The sequence below is a fragment of the Nyctereutes procyonoides genome, unplaced genomic scaffold, assembly GCF_905146905.1.
Source record: "Nyctereutes procyonoides isolate TBG_1078 unplaced genomic scaffold, NYPRO_anot_genome, whole genome shotgun sequence".
Classification (NCBI taxonomy): domain Eukaryota; kingdom Metazoa; phylum Chordata; class Mammalia; order Carnivora; family Canidae; genus Nyctereutes; species Nyctereutes procyonoides.
This window is the reverse complement of record NW_026575117.1, coordinates 13,611,301-13,628,299: the sequence shown is the minus strand read 5'-3', so window position 1 is coordinate 13,628,299 and position 16,999 is coordinate 13,611,301. Positions and strand designations below refer to the sequence as shown.

General features: G+C 40.0%; 1 protein-coding gene across 2 annotated transcripts; it reads left to right on the top strand.

The window, feature by feature from the left end:
- The first annotated feature begins 12,832 nt into the window (after positions 1-12,832).
- Positions 12,833-15,765, top strand: LOC129515311 (uncharacterized). Of its 2 annotated transcripts, none has more exons than XR_008665565.1 (2): positions 12,833-15,211; positions 15,515-15,611. XR_008665565.1 is itself a non-coding variant. In XM_055334157.1 (2 exons), exons 1-2 carry the CDS (start codon positions 14,723-14,725, stop codon positions 15,692-15,694), a joined length of 669 nt encoding a protein of 222 aa, XP_055190132.1. In that variant the 5' UTR covers positions 12,833-14,722; the 3' UTR covers positions 15,695-15,765. The 2 variants fall into 2 exon arrangements, 1 of the variants encoding a protein (XP_055190132.1); XM_055334157.1 differs by having other exon boundaries at positions 15,515-15,765.
- Positions 15,766-16,999: the final 1,234 nt, after the last annotated feature.

Genomic DNA, 16,999 nt, shown 5'->3' with positions numbered 1-16,999 from the left:
TCAACGATTAGCAGAAGTTTGAAGTATAACATTTGCAAGGGTTCTCTTTATGGAGAAAAGAGATTATTTAAAATAGTTTTTGTCCAAGAATATGATGTTTAGTAACATAAGAGAAAATTACATCACGACTTTTAATAAAGACATGAGATTCTGTGTGTTTGTCAGATTGAGTGTGGGTATCAGTGTAGAACTGTGATGGGCTCAGTGCACTCCAGAGAGTAGAATACAATCTATTAAATCTGTCACCTGGACTATCAGCCCTGCTCATTTGAAATGGAGTTTTCAAATAAAATTGATTTTCTAGTAGCCATTTGCTACTAAACCTTCAGATTTTTCTACAGAAACAATCCAGATATGTTAAGCAGACACATAAAAAGTTTGAAGTTAAAAAAAGATATATTTTTTTCTCTTGAAGTTGATGTGTAGGTCATTCTAACTTTAAAATACATTTAAATTACTGTTCTTCATGAATTTATTTCTATGCCTATATGGAGCTAGCTGATGAAGAGGTCTCATATTTGGTGAGTCTCCTTTTATTAAAATTTTTTTTTCTTTTTTGCCATTTATTCCCATAGTTGAAATCAATATGCTTACAAATCCCTAATTTTATCTGATAGTCTAATGTTTCTTCCCTCCCCTTTACTCATAGATACAATTTTTTTTTTTTTTTTTAAAGAAACCACTACTTGGGCAGCCCAGTGGCTCAGTGGTTTAGTGCCGTCTTCCGCCAGGGTGTGATCCTGGGGTCCCAGGAGAGAGTCCCATGTCCGGCTCCCTGCATGGAGGCTGCTTCTCCCTCTGCCTGTGTCTCTGCCCTCTCTCTGTCTCTGTGCCTCTCATGAATAAATAAATAAAATCTTTAAAAAGAAGAAAGAAAGAAAAAGAAAGAGAAAGAAAGAAAGAAAGAAAGAAAGGAAAGAAAGAAAGAAAGAAAGAAAGAAAGAAAGAAAGAAAGAAAGAAAGAAGAAAGAGAAATCGCTACTTGTCTCATGCTTATTTTAGAAATTCAAAAAACAACTTTTAACCCCATCCGTTACCCACATCGCATCTGGCTCCATGCTTCTCCCTTCTCCCCTGCCCCTCTCCATAGCTCATGTTCTTTCACTTTCTCTCTCTCTCTCTCTCTCTCTCTCAAATAAACAAAATCTTTAAAAAAATAAAAATAAGAAATAAAGTATATTATTAGCAGATAGGAAGCTTTATATATTTCCATCCAGTAACTCCCATCCAAAGATAAAGATTAACTTTATTTATATGTCACCATTAATTAGTTTTATGTTTTTTGAAATTTATTTAAATGAAATCATGCAGAATGACCTATTTTGCATCTAGCTACTTCCTCTTAGTATTATGTTCATGAAATTTATCCTTGTTTTGTGTAACTTTGCTGCCTTCATTTTTATTGCAATATTATATTAATATATCACAAATTTTTATGCATTCTGTTCCTGATCGACATTTTGAGTAATTCCATCATTTGTCTCTTATAAATAGTGGTGCTATGAATATTTTTGTACATCACTTTTGATGCATATGTGTTAGAATTTGTTGACTATGCATCTAGGAGTGGCACTGTAGATTTAAAAGGAATATCAGTGTTCCACTTTACAAAATACTGACAGTTTTCAAAATTGGATCCATCTGCTTACATTGTGATTATCAGTATATTAAAGTTCCATTTGCTCCATTTGATATTATAAGTCTTGTTAGAATCATCATTCTACTGGGTGTGTAGTAACCATTATGGTTTTAATTGGCATTTCCCTAATTCTCGGTTAGTAATAGTTACTAAAAGTTCCTAATGTAACTTTTAAGGTGGTTATTGGGCATTTGGTCTTCGTAAGAACATTATAAAATGTTTAAGTCTTTTATATTTCTTTTGTATTTGACTATCTTTTATTGACTTACAAATAGAAGTCTGTCTATTGGATGTATGTATTTCAAATATCTTCACTTTATGGCTTACCTTTTCTCTTAATTGTATCCACTGAAGAAGAGAAGTTTGGGGGTTTTTTCTTAATATTTATTTCAACTATAATATATATGAAAATAAGAGCACTATGCTAAAAATAAAAATCAATATATTTCCACAAACTGAACACACTCATGTCACAATCACCCAAATCAAGATATAGAAAATGGTCAACATATTAGAAGGTTCCCTTCTGCCTCCTTACAGTCACAAATCCTAGATCCTACTCCTACCATCCCAATTTATATGAGGTAAATTAGTTTTGTCTGATTTTATGATAATTTTTAAAATTTTAATGAGACTTAATTGATCAGTTTTTTTTCCTTATGGGCAGTGCTTCTGTGCCCTGCTTCAGAAATCTCCACCAGCTTCCAGGTTATGAAAATACTATCTTACAATTTCTTCTCAACAGCTGCTTATGGATCCTTATGTGGATTTTCTAGTAATGTTTTCATATTCAATTTCTAAATTGTGCAGTGAGAGAATATACTGAATGATTTCAATCACTTGAAATTTCTTCAGTCCTGTTTTATGGTCCAGCAAGTGTCTATGGACATCTCTATTTCGTCACTGTTGGGCATGGTGTCCTAAATACGTCAATTCAGAAGTTTGGTGTGTTAATTATAGAGTTCAGACTTTCCATCACTTAATTTTTTCTGTTCTATCAGTTACTGAGAGAGGTGGGTTAAACATCTCTCATGTGCGTTATAGGTTTATCTATTTCTCTTTTTCATTCAGTTTTTGCTTCATATAATTAAAACTATATTCCTAAGTACATATGAATTGAGAATTATTATTTTTCTTCTGGTAGGAATGTTACTTTTTACCTACTACTAAAACCAATATCTGCAAAAAGTCTACTTTGATGTACATTAGCTTTGTATCGCATGGCATATTTTCTTTTTAATTTCAATTTTTATGTATCCTCATATTTAAAGTGATTTTTCTTATAAGCAGCATGTGCTTAGGTTTAATGTATCCAATATTAACCAGATCACTATTAACATTTAATGTAATCACTGATATATTTGTATTTACATCTACACTTTGCTCTGTTTTTTTTTTTTTGTTTTCAACTAACATTATTTCCTTTTTTCCTTATCATTTGGTTTCTTTTTAATCAAGAATTTTCATTATTCTATCTTTCCTATCTTTGGGGTTGTTAGCTATACATTTATTTTACTATTCTTTAATTGGCTATTACCCTGGAGATGCTAAGACAGTGCAATGTTAAATACTAAAATATTTTATTTCCTTTCTTTTTTTCTGTGCTCATCCTATTATTTTATCATGTCTCTCTACTGAACTATAGGAATTTCTGTTAGCACACATTTTCTGTCAATAGCTGCAACAAGCGAAATTCTATCAAATAATTACAATTCATCTTTGGACTTTTATGATAAAATTTGAACCTCTTTTCCCTGCTAAAAATGCATGCATATTCATATAAGAAGATCAGATTAATAAGAAATGTTTTAAAATAATGTTTAAAATAATAAATCATGACTTATCCATATCTTAATAACAGTTCCATATTACCACCTTTATTTTATAGAATAAAATAAAACACAACATAGAAATACTTACAATAAAGTCATTATGTGCTCACCAACAATATGAGCCTCTCTCAGATGCATCATTGCATATTTGCTATTATCATTCTTAAGGGCATTTTGTCATCATGAATAAGTAATCTTCTGTAGTAAAACAATGAAAGTGTTTATTAAACATTTTTTACTTTTTATCAATCAGTGCATTAGACTGGCTTTCGCATAATCACATTTCTTAACTTTCTATTGGCTTAATTTAACAAATTTACTGAGTGTATTCCAATCCAATCTATTATTTTTTCAACAGAGCAGCAAGAGTCATCTTTTCAGTGGAATAAATCACATTCTTTATTTTACTTGCTTTAAGCACTTCAGGGGTTTCCACCTGAATTTTTTTTTTTGACATCATTTTTTGGCAAAAAGTTACTAAAGTTATCCTGACTTTAGGGACTTTTTAACATGCTGTTTCCTTCTTGTCTTCCTAGACATCTCTCTTTCTTCCTTCTAGACTCTGTAATTATCTTTCCCTTGACTGACAAAGATAATTATTTTTTTATCCTGTCACTCTGTATTCCACAATCCTAAAATGTTATTCATGGAATTTTACACAATAACAAATATATACTGATTTCGAATTTGCTTGTTTAATGTCTATCATGTGCACTAGACTGCTAACTTGTCAATGCAGGTACTGAATCTATTTTGTTCACATATACACATCCCTGAGCATAGCACAATCCACATAGAAGCATTCAAATGATTTTGCAGTTCTGTGGAAAAGTCAGAGCTGGAGATTATAATTTTAAAGTCATCCCCACAATATCTAAAATATTGTGGATGGGTGAGCTAGTTTAGGTAGACAATACAATGTCAAAGAATGCAGAATGCTGAAGATGATTGCAGCACTGTTTGATCAGAGTAGGTAAGAACTGATGAGGTTAAAATTGCACATATACCAATCAATATTTACCTTAAAAAACAGCTCATTCTATTTTATCTTGAGTAGTAAATATTGGAACTATTAAGATTAGCTCAATTGGTTATGTGGTCAACTCTTAATCTCAGCTCAGGTCTTGATCTCAGGGTAGTGCATTCAAGACCCGCTTTGGGCTCCAAGCTGGTTGCAAAGTCTATAAAAACAAAACAAAACAAAAAAAAAAAAAAAAAAAAACCTCAAAAATTTACAGAAAATTTGTTGACCATCTTTCAAGTTATTGCTTAATTAATGGCTAACATTTCTATTAAAACATTTTATATCACCTGATGAATTAATGAATTAGTTGCTAGCTATATAAGTTAGACTAAAGTTCAATTGCTAAGTGACCAAATAAAGGACCTAAATAATGTAGCACTTTCTTTCTCTTTCTTACATAAAATAAGTCTGGGGGTCATTAAATCCAAGGTCATTAGGCACCCTTTCTATTTTTCTGCTCTATTATTTTCAAGATCACCTATGACCCAACTTGGATGCCAGAACTTGAGAATTATTAAAAGAAAAATAACAGAAAGAAGGTAAAGTATCAAGGACCAATACTTGAAACTCTACCCACTAACTTCTTACATTTCAGTGTCAACCCCTGACTACAAGGAATAGTGGGGAACAGAATCTTCTAGCTAAGAATTTTACCACCTCAAAACAACAACAATAACAAACTAGAGTTCTAATAAAAACTAAGAGGGGTGCTTGGGTGACTCGGTTGGACCCTCAACTCTTGATTTTGGCTTAGGTCATTATAGCAGGGTTGTGAGATTGGGGCCCATGTCGAGTTTTGCGCTCAGTGAGGAGCCTGCTTGAGATTCTCCCTCTCTCTCTGCCCTCCCCCAGCTCATGTGTGCTCTCTCTCTTGCTCTTTCTCTCAAATAAATAAATAAATAAATAAACAAACAAATAAACAAACAAATCCTTAAAAAAATCTTAGAAGAGTATAATAGAGGATAGGAAAATAGTCTTGTGCACATAAGTCCTAATGATTTTGAATGATGTCACTGTAGAAGTATTTATATAACACCATACTTAAGGCAAAAGAGAAATATTTCTTTAGACAGTGAGAGCTGAAGATACTGTTTCTTAAAGGAAATCAATTAAGTGTTTTATTTAAATAATTTATTACCTGAATTACTGTAATTTAGCATAATTTTGAAGTGTGAGTTATTTTAAACATTGAACTAATGTTCAATAATCTTAACTGATTTTAAAATATTTATGTGAAGTGAAAAATTATGTTCTGTATCTGTAAAGAATTTTATGATCTTAATATTTGTTGACTGTTTTATATTTAAATTTATTTTATTATTATTATTAAGTTTATTTTACTCTTACTTTGATCTTATGGGATTCTCCCTAATGGTGCTGGGGAAAAAAATTACATTTCAAATAATTTCTTCATTTAGTAATGTTTAAGGATCTAAGACTTCATGCTCTGTTTTAGACGATCATTATAATAGGCTCAGGAAAGCATGTACTTAGAGTGGTTTATTTGGCATCAGTGGGTACCAAGTAGTACATTTATTTAACTTCTCAGCAGTTCATTGGCATTTTGGTGAAAAGAGGTGATGAAGGCTATTTAATTAACCTCAAATATTTCACTGGCATAAGAAACTGGATCATCTGCCAGAATCATTAGCAATTTATAAGCTGAGTTCAGCAGCAAATGGTCATAAATTCAATCACATGTAACCTTTCCAGTAAGTGACACCAGTCAATTGAAATTTATTATGGGGGAAATCACAGACTTTGACATTCACACTAAATATCCCGAGCATTAAGATTCTACTTGCCAGAATCCTAGATATCACTTTGTAGATAATGCACAGAATTTTAAAATGCAGACATGATGGATAAGATCTGAGTAGTTCCTCTGAGCGTTATCAAGAAATATAAGAGGTTCAATATTTGATAATGCTTCATTTTCTTCAATAGGACAAACTCATACTGTGGGACCTAGAACAATAACTGTGATTACTGAATAGTAAGTGTCATAAAACACTGGTGAGTACCTTTGGTATGGTGTATAGTCGGTCTGGTGAGAAACTTGCTTGGCAAGTTTCCATTAAGTACTCATGACAGATAACCTGAGAAAGCAATCAAATTTCATTTTCTGCATCTTTAGTGGTAATGTGAGGTTATACTTATACAGAGTGGAGTAATTGATTTTAGAAACTTTATTAAATTATCGATAGCATGGCATAAATATAGCTTTTAAATTGAGAGTACATTTGTTTCATAGTTTGGGGAATTTTGGAAAAGTGAGGAAGGAGAATAATCAGATCATCATATCCATAAGACATTAAAGGAATTCAATTATTTGTTAGTTGATGCAAACATTAATGTGTTCATTTTGATTTGTTCAATTCGGCAGATGGCCAGAATGCATCATCAGGGGTAATCCTTCCAGTAAATGACACAAGCTAATTATGGTTTACCAAGAGAGACAAAGTACCTTGACAATTATGGTTAAGTTTTACAAATTTGAGGTTTCACGTAGTAGATAGTGCAATCAGTATTTGTGGACAGAGTTAAGTATTGATAGAATTTTAGAATGACTCTTACATACATTATATGAAAAAGATTTAAAATGCTTTTGGAATTCACTCTTGCATGCTAATATAATATCTAATATCCCACGGAAATAGCTAAACTTAAAAAAATCTGTATGTAAATATAGGTCATATAGAGTTGGTTCAAGCTGATATTTTATTTATTTTTTATTTTTTAAAATTTACTTATGATAGTCACAGAGAGAGAGAGAGAGAGAGAGGCAGAGACGCAGGCAGAGGGAGAAGCAGGCTCCATGCACCGGGAGCCCGACGTGGGATTCGATCCCGGGTCTCCAGGATCGCGCCCCGGGCCAAAGACAGGCGCCAAACCGCTGCACCACCCAGGGATCCTTCAAGCTGATATTTTAGATGTCAATTCACGGTGGATTTCTATGGATAGAATTATAGCTCATTTAGATGTATACATTCAATTAAAATGTTGTAGTCTATATACGGAAAAGTTATTTTAGTTATGAGTTAGTACATTTGTTTTTTTCTTAGTACAGCCAATTCTTCTGGAATTGGCCAGCAGAGGTTGACCTATGCTGGCTCTTTTATGCATGAGTAGTGTGGCTGTCAGGTTAACCATCAGGTCAGCTAGCTGGTGAATGATTTAGAACAGTCTCACTCACATCTCACATATTTGATCACTGAATGTCAATCGATTATATCACTTTTTCTCCACATGGCACCCATTATCCAGAAGACTAGCTTGTATTTATTTGCATTATAAATAGAGGGTTCTAAGTATAGCAAATTCTTGTGTGCAAGTATTTCTCAAGTGTCTGCCTGTGTCACATTTGATAAAGCAAGTTACCTTACAAGAGCATACAAACAGGTAGGGGAAGTTTGCTTTTTTTTTTTTTTTTTAACCTGCTCCATACCTAACAATTTATTCTCTAGGATGCATGGACTCTCAGAAAAAAGATATTGAAAATCATCTACCTTTCTGAACAGTCACATATAAAAGGACCATAAATAATAATATCATACTGAAAATTATCTTCTTGATTTATTTCTTTAGAATTAAGATTTACCAGTCATAGAACTTCTTAATATCTTCTATCAAGTAAAAAAAAAACCAGGATACTCTTTGTAAATATAGTTTGCTTCATAGTCCTTGATCAAATCTTTCACAATTTTCTTTTTTTATAGTTATTTTTATATTTGTCCTCTCCTACAAATTGTGTATTCCTTGAAGACACAAACCAAATGATATACATCATTCTATCCATATTATAATGCCTGGTGCTTATGAAGTAACAATAAATGTTTGTTGAATTACTAACATTTATCTTAACAACATCAGTTACTTGACTTAACATGCTAATATTTATCTTTAAAAAGTAATGAAGTTCTTATTCATGAAAATCTTAGTGAATCCATGATGGAGTCATCACTATTATTATTTTTTTATAATAAATTTATTTTTATTGGTGTTCAATTTACCAACATACAGAATAAAACCCAGTGCTCATCTCGTCAAGTGTCCCCCTCAGTACCCGTCACCCATTCATCCCCACCCCCCGCCGTCCTCCCCCTCCACCACCCCTAGTTCATTTCCCAGAGTTAGAAGTCTTTATGTTCTGTCTCCCTTTCTGATATCTCCCACACATTTCTTCTCCTTCCCTTATATTCCCTTCACTATTATTCATATTCCCCAAATGAGTGAGAACATACACTGTTTGTCCTTCTCCGATTGACTTACTTCACTCAGCATAATACCCTCCAGTTCCATCCACATTTGAAGCAAATGGTGGGTATTTGTCGTTTCTAATGGCTGAGGAATATTCCATTGTATACATAAACCACATCTTCTTTATCCATCATCTTTCGATGGACACGGAGGCTCCTTCCACAGTGTGGCTATTGTGGACATGGCTGCTAGAAACATCCGGGTGCAGGTGTCCCGGCGTTTCATTGCATCTGAATCTTTGGGGTAAATCCCAACAGTGCAATTGCTGGGTCGTAGGGCAGGTCTATTTTTAACTCTTTGAGGAACCTCCACACAGTTTTCCAGAGTGGCTGCACCAGTTCACATTCCCACCAACAGTGCAAGAGGGTTCCCTTTTCTCCGCATCCTCTCCAACATTTGTGGTTTCCTGCCTTGTTAATTTTCCCCATTCTCACTGGTGTGAGGTGGTATCTCATTGTGGTTTTGATTTGTATTTCCCTGATGGCAAGTGATGCAGAGCATTTTCTCATGTGCATGTTGGCCATGTCTATGTCTTCCTCTGTGAGATTTCTCTTCATGTCTTTTGCCCATTTCATGATTGGATTGTTTGTTTCTTTGGTGTTGAGTTTAATAAGTTCTTTATAGATTTTGGAAACTAGCCCTTTATCTGATATGTCATTTGCAAATATCTTCTCCCATTCTGTAGGTTGTCTTTGAGTTTTGTTGACTGTATAAAAGCTTTGCTGTGTAAAAGCTTCTTATCTTGATGAAGTCCCAATAGTTCATTTTTGCTTTTGTTTCTTTTGCCTTCATGGATGTATCTTGCAAGAAGTTACTGTGGCTAAGTTCAAAAAGGGTGTTGCCTGTGTTCTCCTCTAGGATTTTGATGGAATCTTGTCTCACACTTAGATCTTTCAGCCATTTTGAGTTTATCTTTGTGTATGGTGCAAGAGAGTGGTCTAGTTTCATTCTTCTGCATGTGGATGTCCAATTTTCCCAGCACCATTTATTGAAGAGACTGTCTTTCTTCCAGTGGATCGTCTTTCCTCCTTTATCGAATATTAGTTGACCATAAAGTTCAGGGTCCACTTCTGGGTTCTCTATTCTGTTCCATTGATCTATGTGTCTGCTTTTGTGCCAGTACCACACTGTCTTGATGACCACAGCTTTGTAGTACAACCTGAAATCTGGCATTGTGATGCCCCCAGCTATGGTTTTCTTTTTTAAAATTCCCCTGGCTATTCGGGGTCTTTTCTGATTTCACACAAATCTTAAAATAATTTGTTCTAACTCTCTGAAGAAAGTCCATGGTATTTTGATAGGGATTGCATTAAACGTGTAAATTGCCCTGGGTAACATTGACATTTTCACAATATTAATTCTGCCAATCCATGAGCATGGAATATTTTTCCATCTCTTTGTGTCTTCCTCAATTTCTTTCAGAAGTGTTCTATAGTTTTTAGGGTATAGATCCTTTACCTCTTTGGTTAGGTTTATTCCTAGGTATCTTATGCTTTTGGGTGCAATAGTAAATGGGATTGACTCCTTAATTTCTCTTTCTTTAGTCTCATTGTTAGTGTATAGGAATGCCACTGATTTCTGGACATTGATTTTGTATCCTGCCAGCTACCAAATTGCTGTATGAGTTCTAGCAATCTTGGGGTGGAGGCTTTTGGGTTTTCTATGTAGAGTATCATGTCATCGGCGAAGAGGGAGAGTTTGACTTCTTCTTTGCCAATTTGAATGCCTTTAATGTCTTTTTGTTGTCTGATTGCTGAGGCTAGGACTTCCAATACTATGTTGAATAGCAGTGGTGAGAGTGGACATCCCTGTCTTGTTCCTGATCTTAGGGGAAAGGCTCCCAGTGCTTCCCCATTGAGAATGATATTTGCTGTGGGCTTTTCGTAGATGGCTTTTAAGATGTCGAGGAAAGTTCCCTCTATCCCTACACTCTGAAGAGTTTTGATCAGGAATGGATGCTGTATTTTGTCAAATGCTTTCTCTGCATCTAATGAGAGGATCATATGGTTCTTGGTTTTTCTCTTGCTGATATGATGAATCACATTGATTGTTTTACGAGTGTTGAACCAGCCTTGTGTCCCGGGGATAAATCCTACTTGGTCATGGTGAATAATTTTCTTAATGTGTTGTTGGATCCTATTGGCTAGTATCTTGTTGAGAATTTTTGCATCCATGTTCATCAGGGATATTGGTCTGTAATTCTCCTTTTTGGTGGGGTCTTTGTCTGGTTTTGGAATTAAGGTGATGCTGGCCTCATAGAACGAATTTGGAAGTACTCCATCTCTTTCTATCTTTCCAAACAGCTTTAGTAGAATAGGTATGATTTCTTCTTTAAATGTTTGATAGAATTCCCCTGGGAAGCCATATGGCCCTGGACTTCTGTGTCTTGGGAGGTTTTTGATGCCTGCTTCAATTTTCTCCCTGGTTATTGGCCTGTTCAGGTTTTCTATTTCTTCCTGCTCCAGTTTTGGTAGTTTGTGGCTTTCCAGGAATGCATCCATTTCTTCTAGATTGCCTAATTTATTGGCATATAGCTGTTCATAATATGTTTTAAAAATCATTTGTATTTCCTTGGTGTTGGTAGTGATCTCTCCTTTCTCATTCATGATTTTATTAATTTGAGTCTTCTCTCTCTTCTTTTTAATAAGGCTGGCTAATGGTTTATCTAGCTTAATAATTCTTTCAAAGAACCAACTCCTGGTTTTGTTGATCTGTTCCACAGTTCTTCTGGTCTCGATTTTGTTGGGTTCTGCTCGAATCTTTATTAACTCTCTTCTTCTGCTGGGTGTGGGATCTATCTGCTGTTTTTTCTTTAGCTCCTTTATGTGTAAGGTTAGCTTTTGTATTTGAGTTCTTTCCAGTTTTTGAATGGATGCTTGTATTGCGATGTATTTCCCCCTTAGGACTGCTTTTGCTGCATCCCAAAGATTTTGAACGGTTGTATCTTCATTCTCATTAGTTTCCATGAATCTTTTTAATTCTTCCTTAATTTCCTGGTTGACCCTTTCATCTTTTAGCAGGATGGTCCTTAACCTCCACGTGTTTGAAGTCTTTCCAAACTTCTTGTGGTGATGTAGTTCTAATTTCAAGGCATTATGGTCTGAGACTATGCAGGGGACGATCCCAATCTTTTGGTATTGGTTCAGACCCGATTTGTGACCCAGTATGTGGTCTATTCTGGAGAAAGTACCATGGGCACTTGAGAAGAATGTGTATTCAGTTGAGTTTGGATGTAAAGTTCTGTAGATATCTGTGAAATCCATCTGGTCCAGTGTATCATTTAAAGCTCTCGTTTCTTTGGAGATGTGTGCTTAGAAGACCTATCGAGTATAGAAAGAGCTAGATTGAAGTCACCAAGTATAAGTGTATTATTATCTAAGTATTTCTTCACTTTGGTTGTTAATTGATTTATATATTTGGCAGCTCCCACGTTTGGGGCATATATATTGAGGATTGTTAAGTCCTCTTGTTGGATAGATCCTTTCACAATTTTCTTTTTTAAAAAAAATTTATTGGCTCTTTTCCTCTTCGGAGGCGGAGAGCCCGTTTGCGCAAACGTTCAATAAACCCTCTTGCTAATTGCATCTGCCTGTCTGGGGTCTGAGTCTCTGGGGCGTCCACCGGGCCACGTTGGCACCCGTGAGCCAGGGTCCAACATTTGGGGGCTCGTCCGGGATCTGAGACGCCCCAGACTCAATCCTAAAACCGGCAGGAGGTAAGACCGAGCTCGCTAAATGTCCTATCTGTCTCGTCCGTTTGTCTGACTGGCCGGGTCTGTTTTGTGCCGGGTCTGTATTGTGCCTGCAGGACGCTGTACTCTGTATTCTGTATTTGGACCAGCGGGGGAGGCAGACGTGCCCGAGACCCCTGGTCCCCCTCCGGAGTCGGACTCCGGAGTGGTCTGGAAGAGGAACGGAGCCCCGGCACTCCCTCCTCTTCGGGGAGGGTCGTGGTTCGCGACCGCTCCCATCTGAATCTGCCGCGCCAGTCCTGTCGTTCGTGTGCGTCTGTTCGTTCCGTGTTTTTCTTCCTTTCCTGTCCACCTCCTCACCGCTCACCCCTTCTCTACACCCATGGGGCAGACTGTAACCACCCCTTTAAGCCTCACTCTAGATCACTGGAAAGAAGTCGCCGGCCGGGCACACAATCTCTCGGTCGAAGTCAGAAGACGAAGATGGGTCACCTTCTGCTCCTCAGAGTGGCCGGCTTTCAACGTCGGGTGGCCCAGGATAATATTGACATTATCTTGCAGGTGAAGGCCCTAGTCTTCCAGCCAGGACCCAATGGACACCTCCACCAGCCGACCTAGGATGACCGCCAACAGCTCCTGCAGACTTTCCTCACCACGGAGGAGAGACAGCGCGTCCCGGGGGCGGATGGGAGGCCGACCCAGCTGCCTAATGAAATTGAGGATGTTTTCCCCTTGGTTCGCCCGACCTGGGACTACGACACTGTTGCTGGTAGGGAGCGGCTCCGTCTCTATCGCCAGGTACTCCTAGCGGGTCTCAAAGGGGCAGGGCGTCGCCCCACCAATTTGGCGAAGGTACGTGCTATAGTGCAGGGAAAAGATGAGACGCCGGCAGGTTTTCTGCAGAGGTTAATAGAAGGCTATACTGGCCACCGTAGTACAGGGCTCAGGGCAGAGTAAGTCAGGACAGAGTAGGGACCTGGGAGACAAAAGAGGACCACGGGTTGAACGAGACCAGTGTGCCTACTGCAAGGAAAAAGGACATTGGGTTAAAGATTGCCCAAGGAAGGGCCAAACGCAGGGACCTAAAAAGAAGCCCATTCCTGTTTTGTCCCTAGAAGATGAAGATTAGGGATGTCAGGGCCAGGAAACCCCCCCCCCCCCGAGCCTCGGATAACCCTTAAAGTGGGGGGACAGCCGGTGACCTTCCTGGTCGATACGGGAGCTCAACATTCAGTTTTAACTGAGGCAAAAGGACCCTTGAGCTCTAAAACGTCTTGGGTTCAGGGGGCAACTGGAGGCAAGTTATATCGATGGACAACCGAACGGAAGGTCCACCTGAGCACTGGGCAAGTAACGCATTCCTTCTTACTGGTCCCAGACTGCCCTTACCCTCTCCTAGGCAGAGACCTTCTTTCAAAAGTAGGGGCCCAGATACATTTTCAGCAAAAAGGGGCCACTATTACTGGCGCGGGAGGGCAGCCCCTCCAGGTACTGACCTTGCGCCTAGAGGATGAACACCGGCTGCACGAGGACTCTCCACCGGCCGTGCAGCCCCTAGATTCTGAATGGCTCACTAACTACTCTCAGGCCTGGGTGGAAACGGCCGGAATGGGACTAGCTGTAAACCAGCCGCCCATAATTATAAACTTAAAACCCTCGGCCACCCCCATATCGATCCGGCAATATTCAATGAGCAAAGAGGCCAAAGAAGGCATTTGGCCCCATATACAGAGACTATTACAATTGGGCATTTTAATACCTTGCCAGTTGCCCTGGAATACTCCTCTATTACCCGTAAAAAAACCCGGCACAGGAGATTACCGGCCGGTACAAGATTTACGAGAGGTTAACTGGAGGCCAGAGGTGGCTGACGGAGAGCTGCAAAAAGGCTGTAGCCCTGATCCCAGCACCCACTAATGCCAAAGGACTACGAGAGTTCCTCGGCAGTGCTGGGTTCTGCCGCCTCTGGATACCCGGGTTTGCGGAGATGGCGGCTCCCCTATATCCTCTCACGAAATCCAACACCCCCTACCACTGGGGAAAGGAGCAGCAATTGGCTTTTGACAAAATAAAAAGGGCCTTATTGACTGCCCCTGCCCTGAGCCTCCCAGATGTAACCAAGCCTTTTACGCTATATGTTGATGAACATAATGGAATAGCCAAAGGGGTCCTAACTCAAAAACTGGGACCCTGGAAAAGGCCCGTGGCATACTTTTCAAAAAAAATTAGACAGCGTGGCTGCAGGATGGCCCCCATGTCTCCGGATAATAGCGGCTATGGCAGTCCTGGTAAAAGACTCAGACAAGTTGACTTTTGGCCAACCCCTCACTGTGGTGGCCCCCCACGCCGTAGAGACAGTCATCCGCCAGCCCCCTGATCGATGGCTCTCAAACGCCCGGGTCACCCATTATCAGGCCATGTTACTGAATTCTGAGCAGATACAGTTTGGAACGGCTACATCTCTAAACCCGGCCACCTTGCTTCCAGAAACCGAGTCCCCCTCCCTAGTAATGCATGATTGCCACCAGATCCTAGCTGAAGTCCATGGCACCAGAGGGGACTTGACGGACCAGCCTTTGCCAGATGCTGAAGCAACCTGGTACACCGATGGGAGTAGCTTTCTACGAAATGGCTGGACAGAAGCTTTCCCCACCAAGCGAGAAACCGCCCAGGTGGTTGTCAAGAAAATCCTGGAAGAAATTTTCCCCCGGTTTGGACTGCCCAAGGTAATAGGGTCGGACAACAGCCCCGCCTTCGTCTCCCAGGTAAGTCAGTTGGTGGCCAGATTACTGGGGATAAATTGGAAATTACATTGTGCATACAGACCCCAGAGCTCAGGTCAGGTAGAAAGAATGAATAGAACAATTAAAGAGACCCTAACTAAATTGACATTGGAGACTGGCACTAGAGACTGGGTCCAACTCCTCCCTATGGTTCTGTTCCGAGTCCGGAACACTCCCGCGCGCCATGGGCTAACTCCTTACGAGATTCTCTATGGAGGTCCCCCACCAGTAACGGACTTACTAGATTCTGCTCTTGACCCTCTTGCTAACACTCCCGGTTTACAGGACAGGCTAAAGGCGCTCCAGATTATCCAGCACCAGATCTGGAAACCCCTTGCGGCTGTCTACCGCCCCGGAGACACACCGGCCCACACCCGTTCCAGATCGGGGACTCCGCCTACGTCAGGAGACATCAGTCCAGGACGCTTGAGCCCCGCTGGAAGGGCCCATATACTGTACTACTGACCACCCCAACCGCCTTAAAGGTAGACAGCATTGCTGCTTGGGTCCACGCCTCACACGTCCAGCGCGCCCCATCAACGAGCACCGCTGACGCCAGCCAGGACGGACCGGACGAGCCACTCCAGTGGAAGCTCCACCGCTCCCAAAACCCGCTCAAGATAAGACTTTCATAAATTGTTCAATGACAGTTGTTATATTCCTACCTCTCCTAGCGCTCTTCACCTCCGCCAAAGGTGACCCTCATGCCCTCAAAAGGTTAACCTGGCAGGTACTAACGTCTGGGGGTGACGACGTCTGGTCTATAACTAAGACCGCCCCCGTGGGAACCTGGTGGCCTGACCTATATCCTGACCTATGCAAGCTAACCATAGGGGCCCCTAGCCCATGGGACCTAGAGGGATACTTCGACACCTCTAGAGCCCCTAACCAAGAAAGCCCTCCAGGGCGACTGGGATTAGACCCATGGGGAGGCTGTGGCACGCCTGATAGAAGGGCCATGCTAAGCACTCTTCCCTTTTCTGTCTGTCCCGGGCACCACAGAGATCGCAGGCTAAATCCCACCTGTGGAGGAGGGGAATATTTTTATTGTAAAAATTGGGGGTGCGAAACTACGGGGGATACAGAATGGAGGCCCTCCTCCTCCTGGGATTATATCACTGTCAAGGCTAACTATACTCACCCGACATTTAGCAAATGGAAAACCCTTAATTATGGGCCCTGCCAAGGGTGGTGTCATCCCCTACGGATATCCTTCACGGAGCCCGGAAAAAGGGCTACTTACTGGGCCAATGGATATACGTGGGGATTCAGGTTATACAAAGAAAGAACAGATGATGGTTTTATATTCAGAATTAAACTAAAAATAGAATCCCCAGACCCCGTGGCGATCGGGCCTAACGCGGTCCTCGGGGAACAAAGAGCTGCCCCGGCCCTAGCCGCAGGGAGCGCCGCACCCACTAACTTCGCGGTCACTCCAACCCCTCGGTCGTCACCCGAGACCGGACAAATCTTATCATAGGGGCATTCCTGGCCCTTAATCGAACCAGCCCCGATGTAACTAAATCCTGCTGGCTCTGCCTTGCACCACCCCCCCTTATTATGAGGGGATTGCTACTTCAGGGACCTATAATAACATCACTAGCACTCAGGGATGCACACCCGACTCCCAACCACAACTCAGCCTTACAGAAGTTACAGGACAGGGAACCTGCATAGGAACACCCCCCCGGGGCTACCAGAGACTCTGTAACACTACCACCCCGATTTTGGGGACTGATTCTTACCTGGAGCCCCAGCCGGGAACTTGGT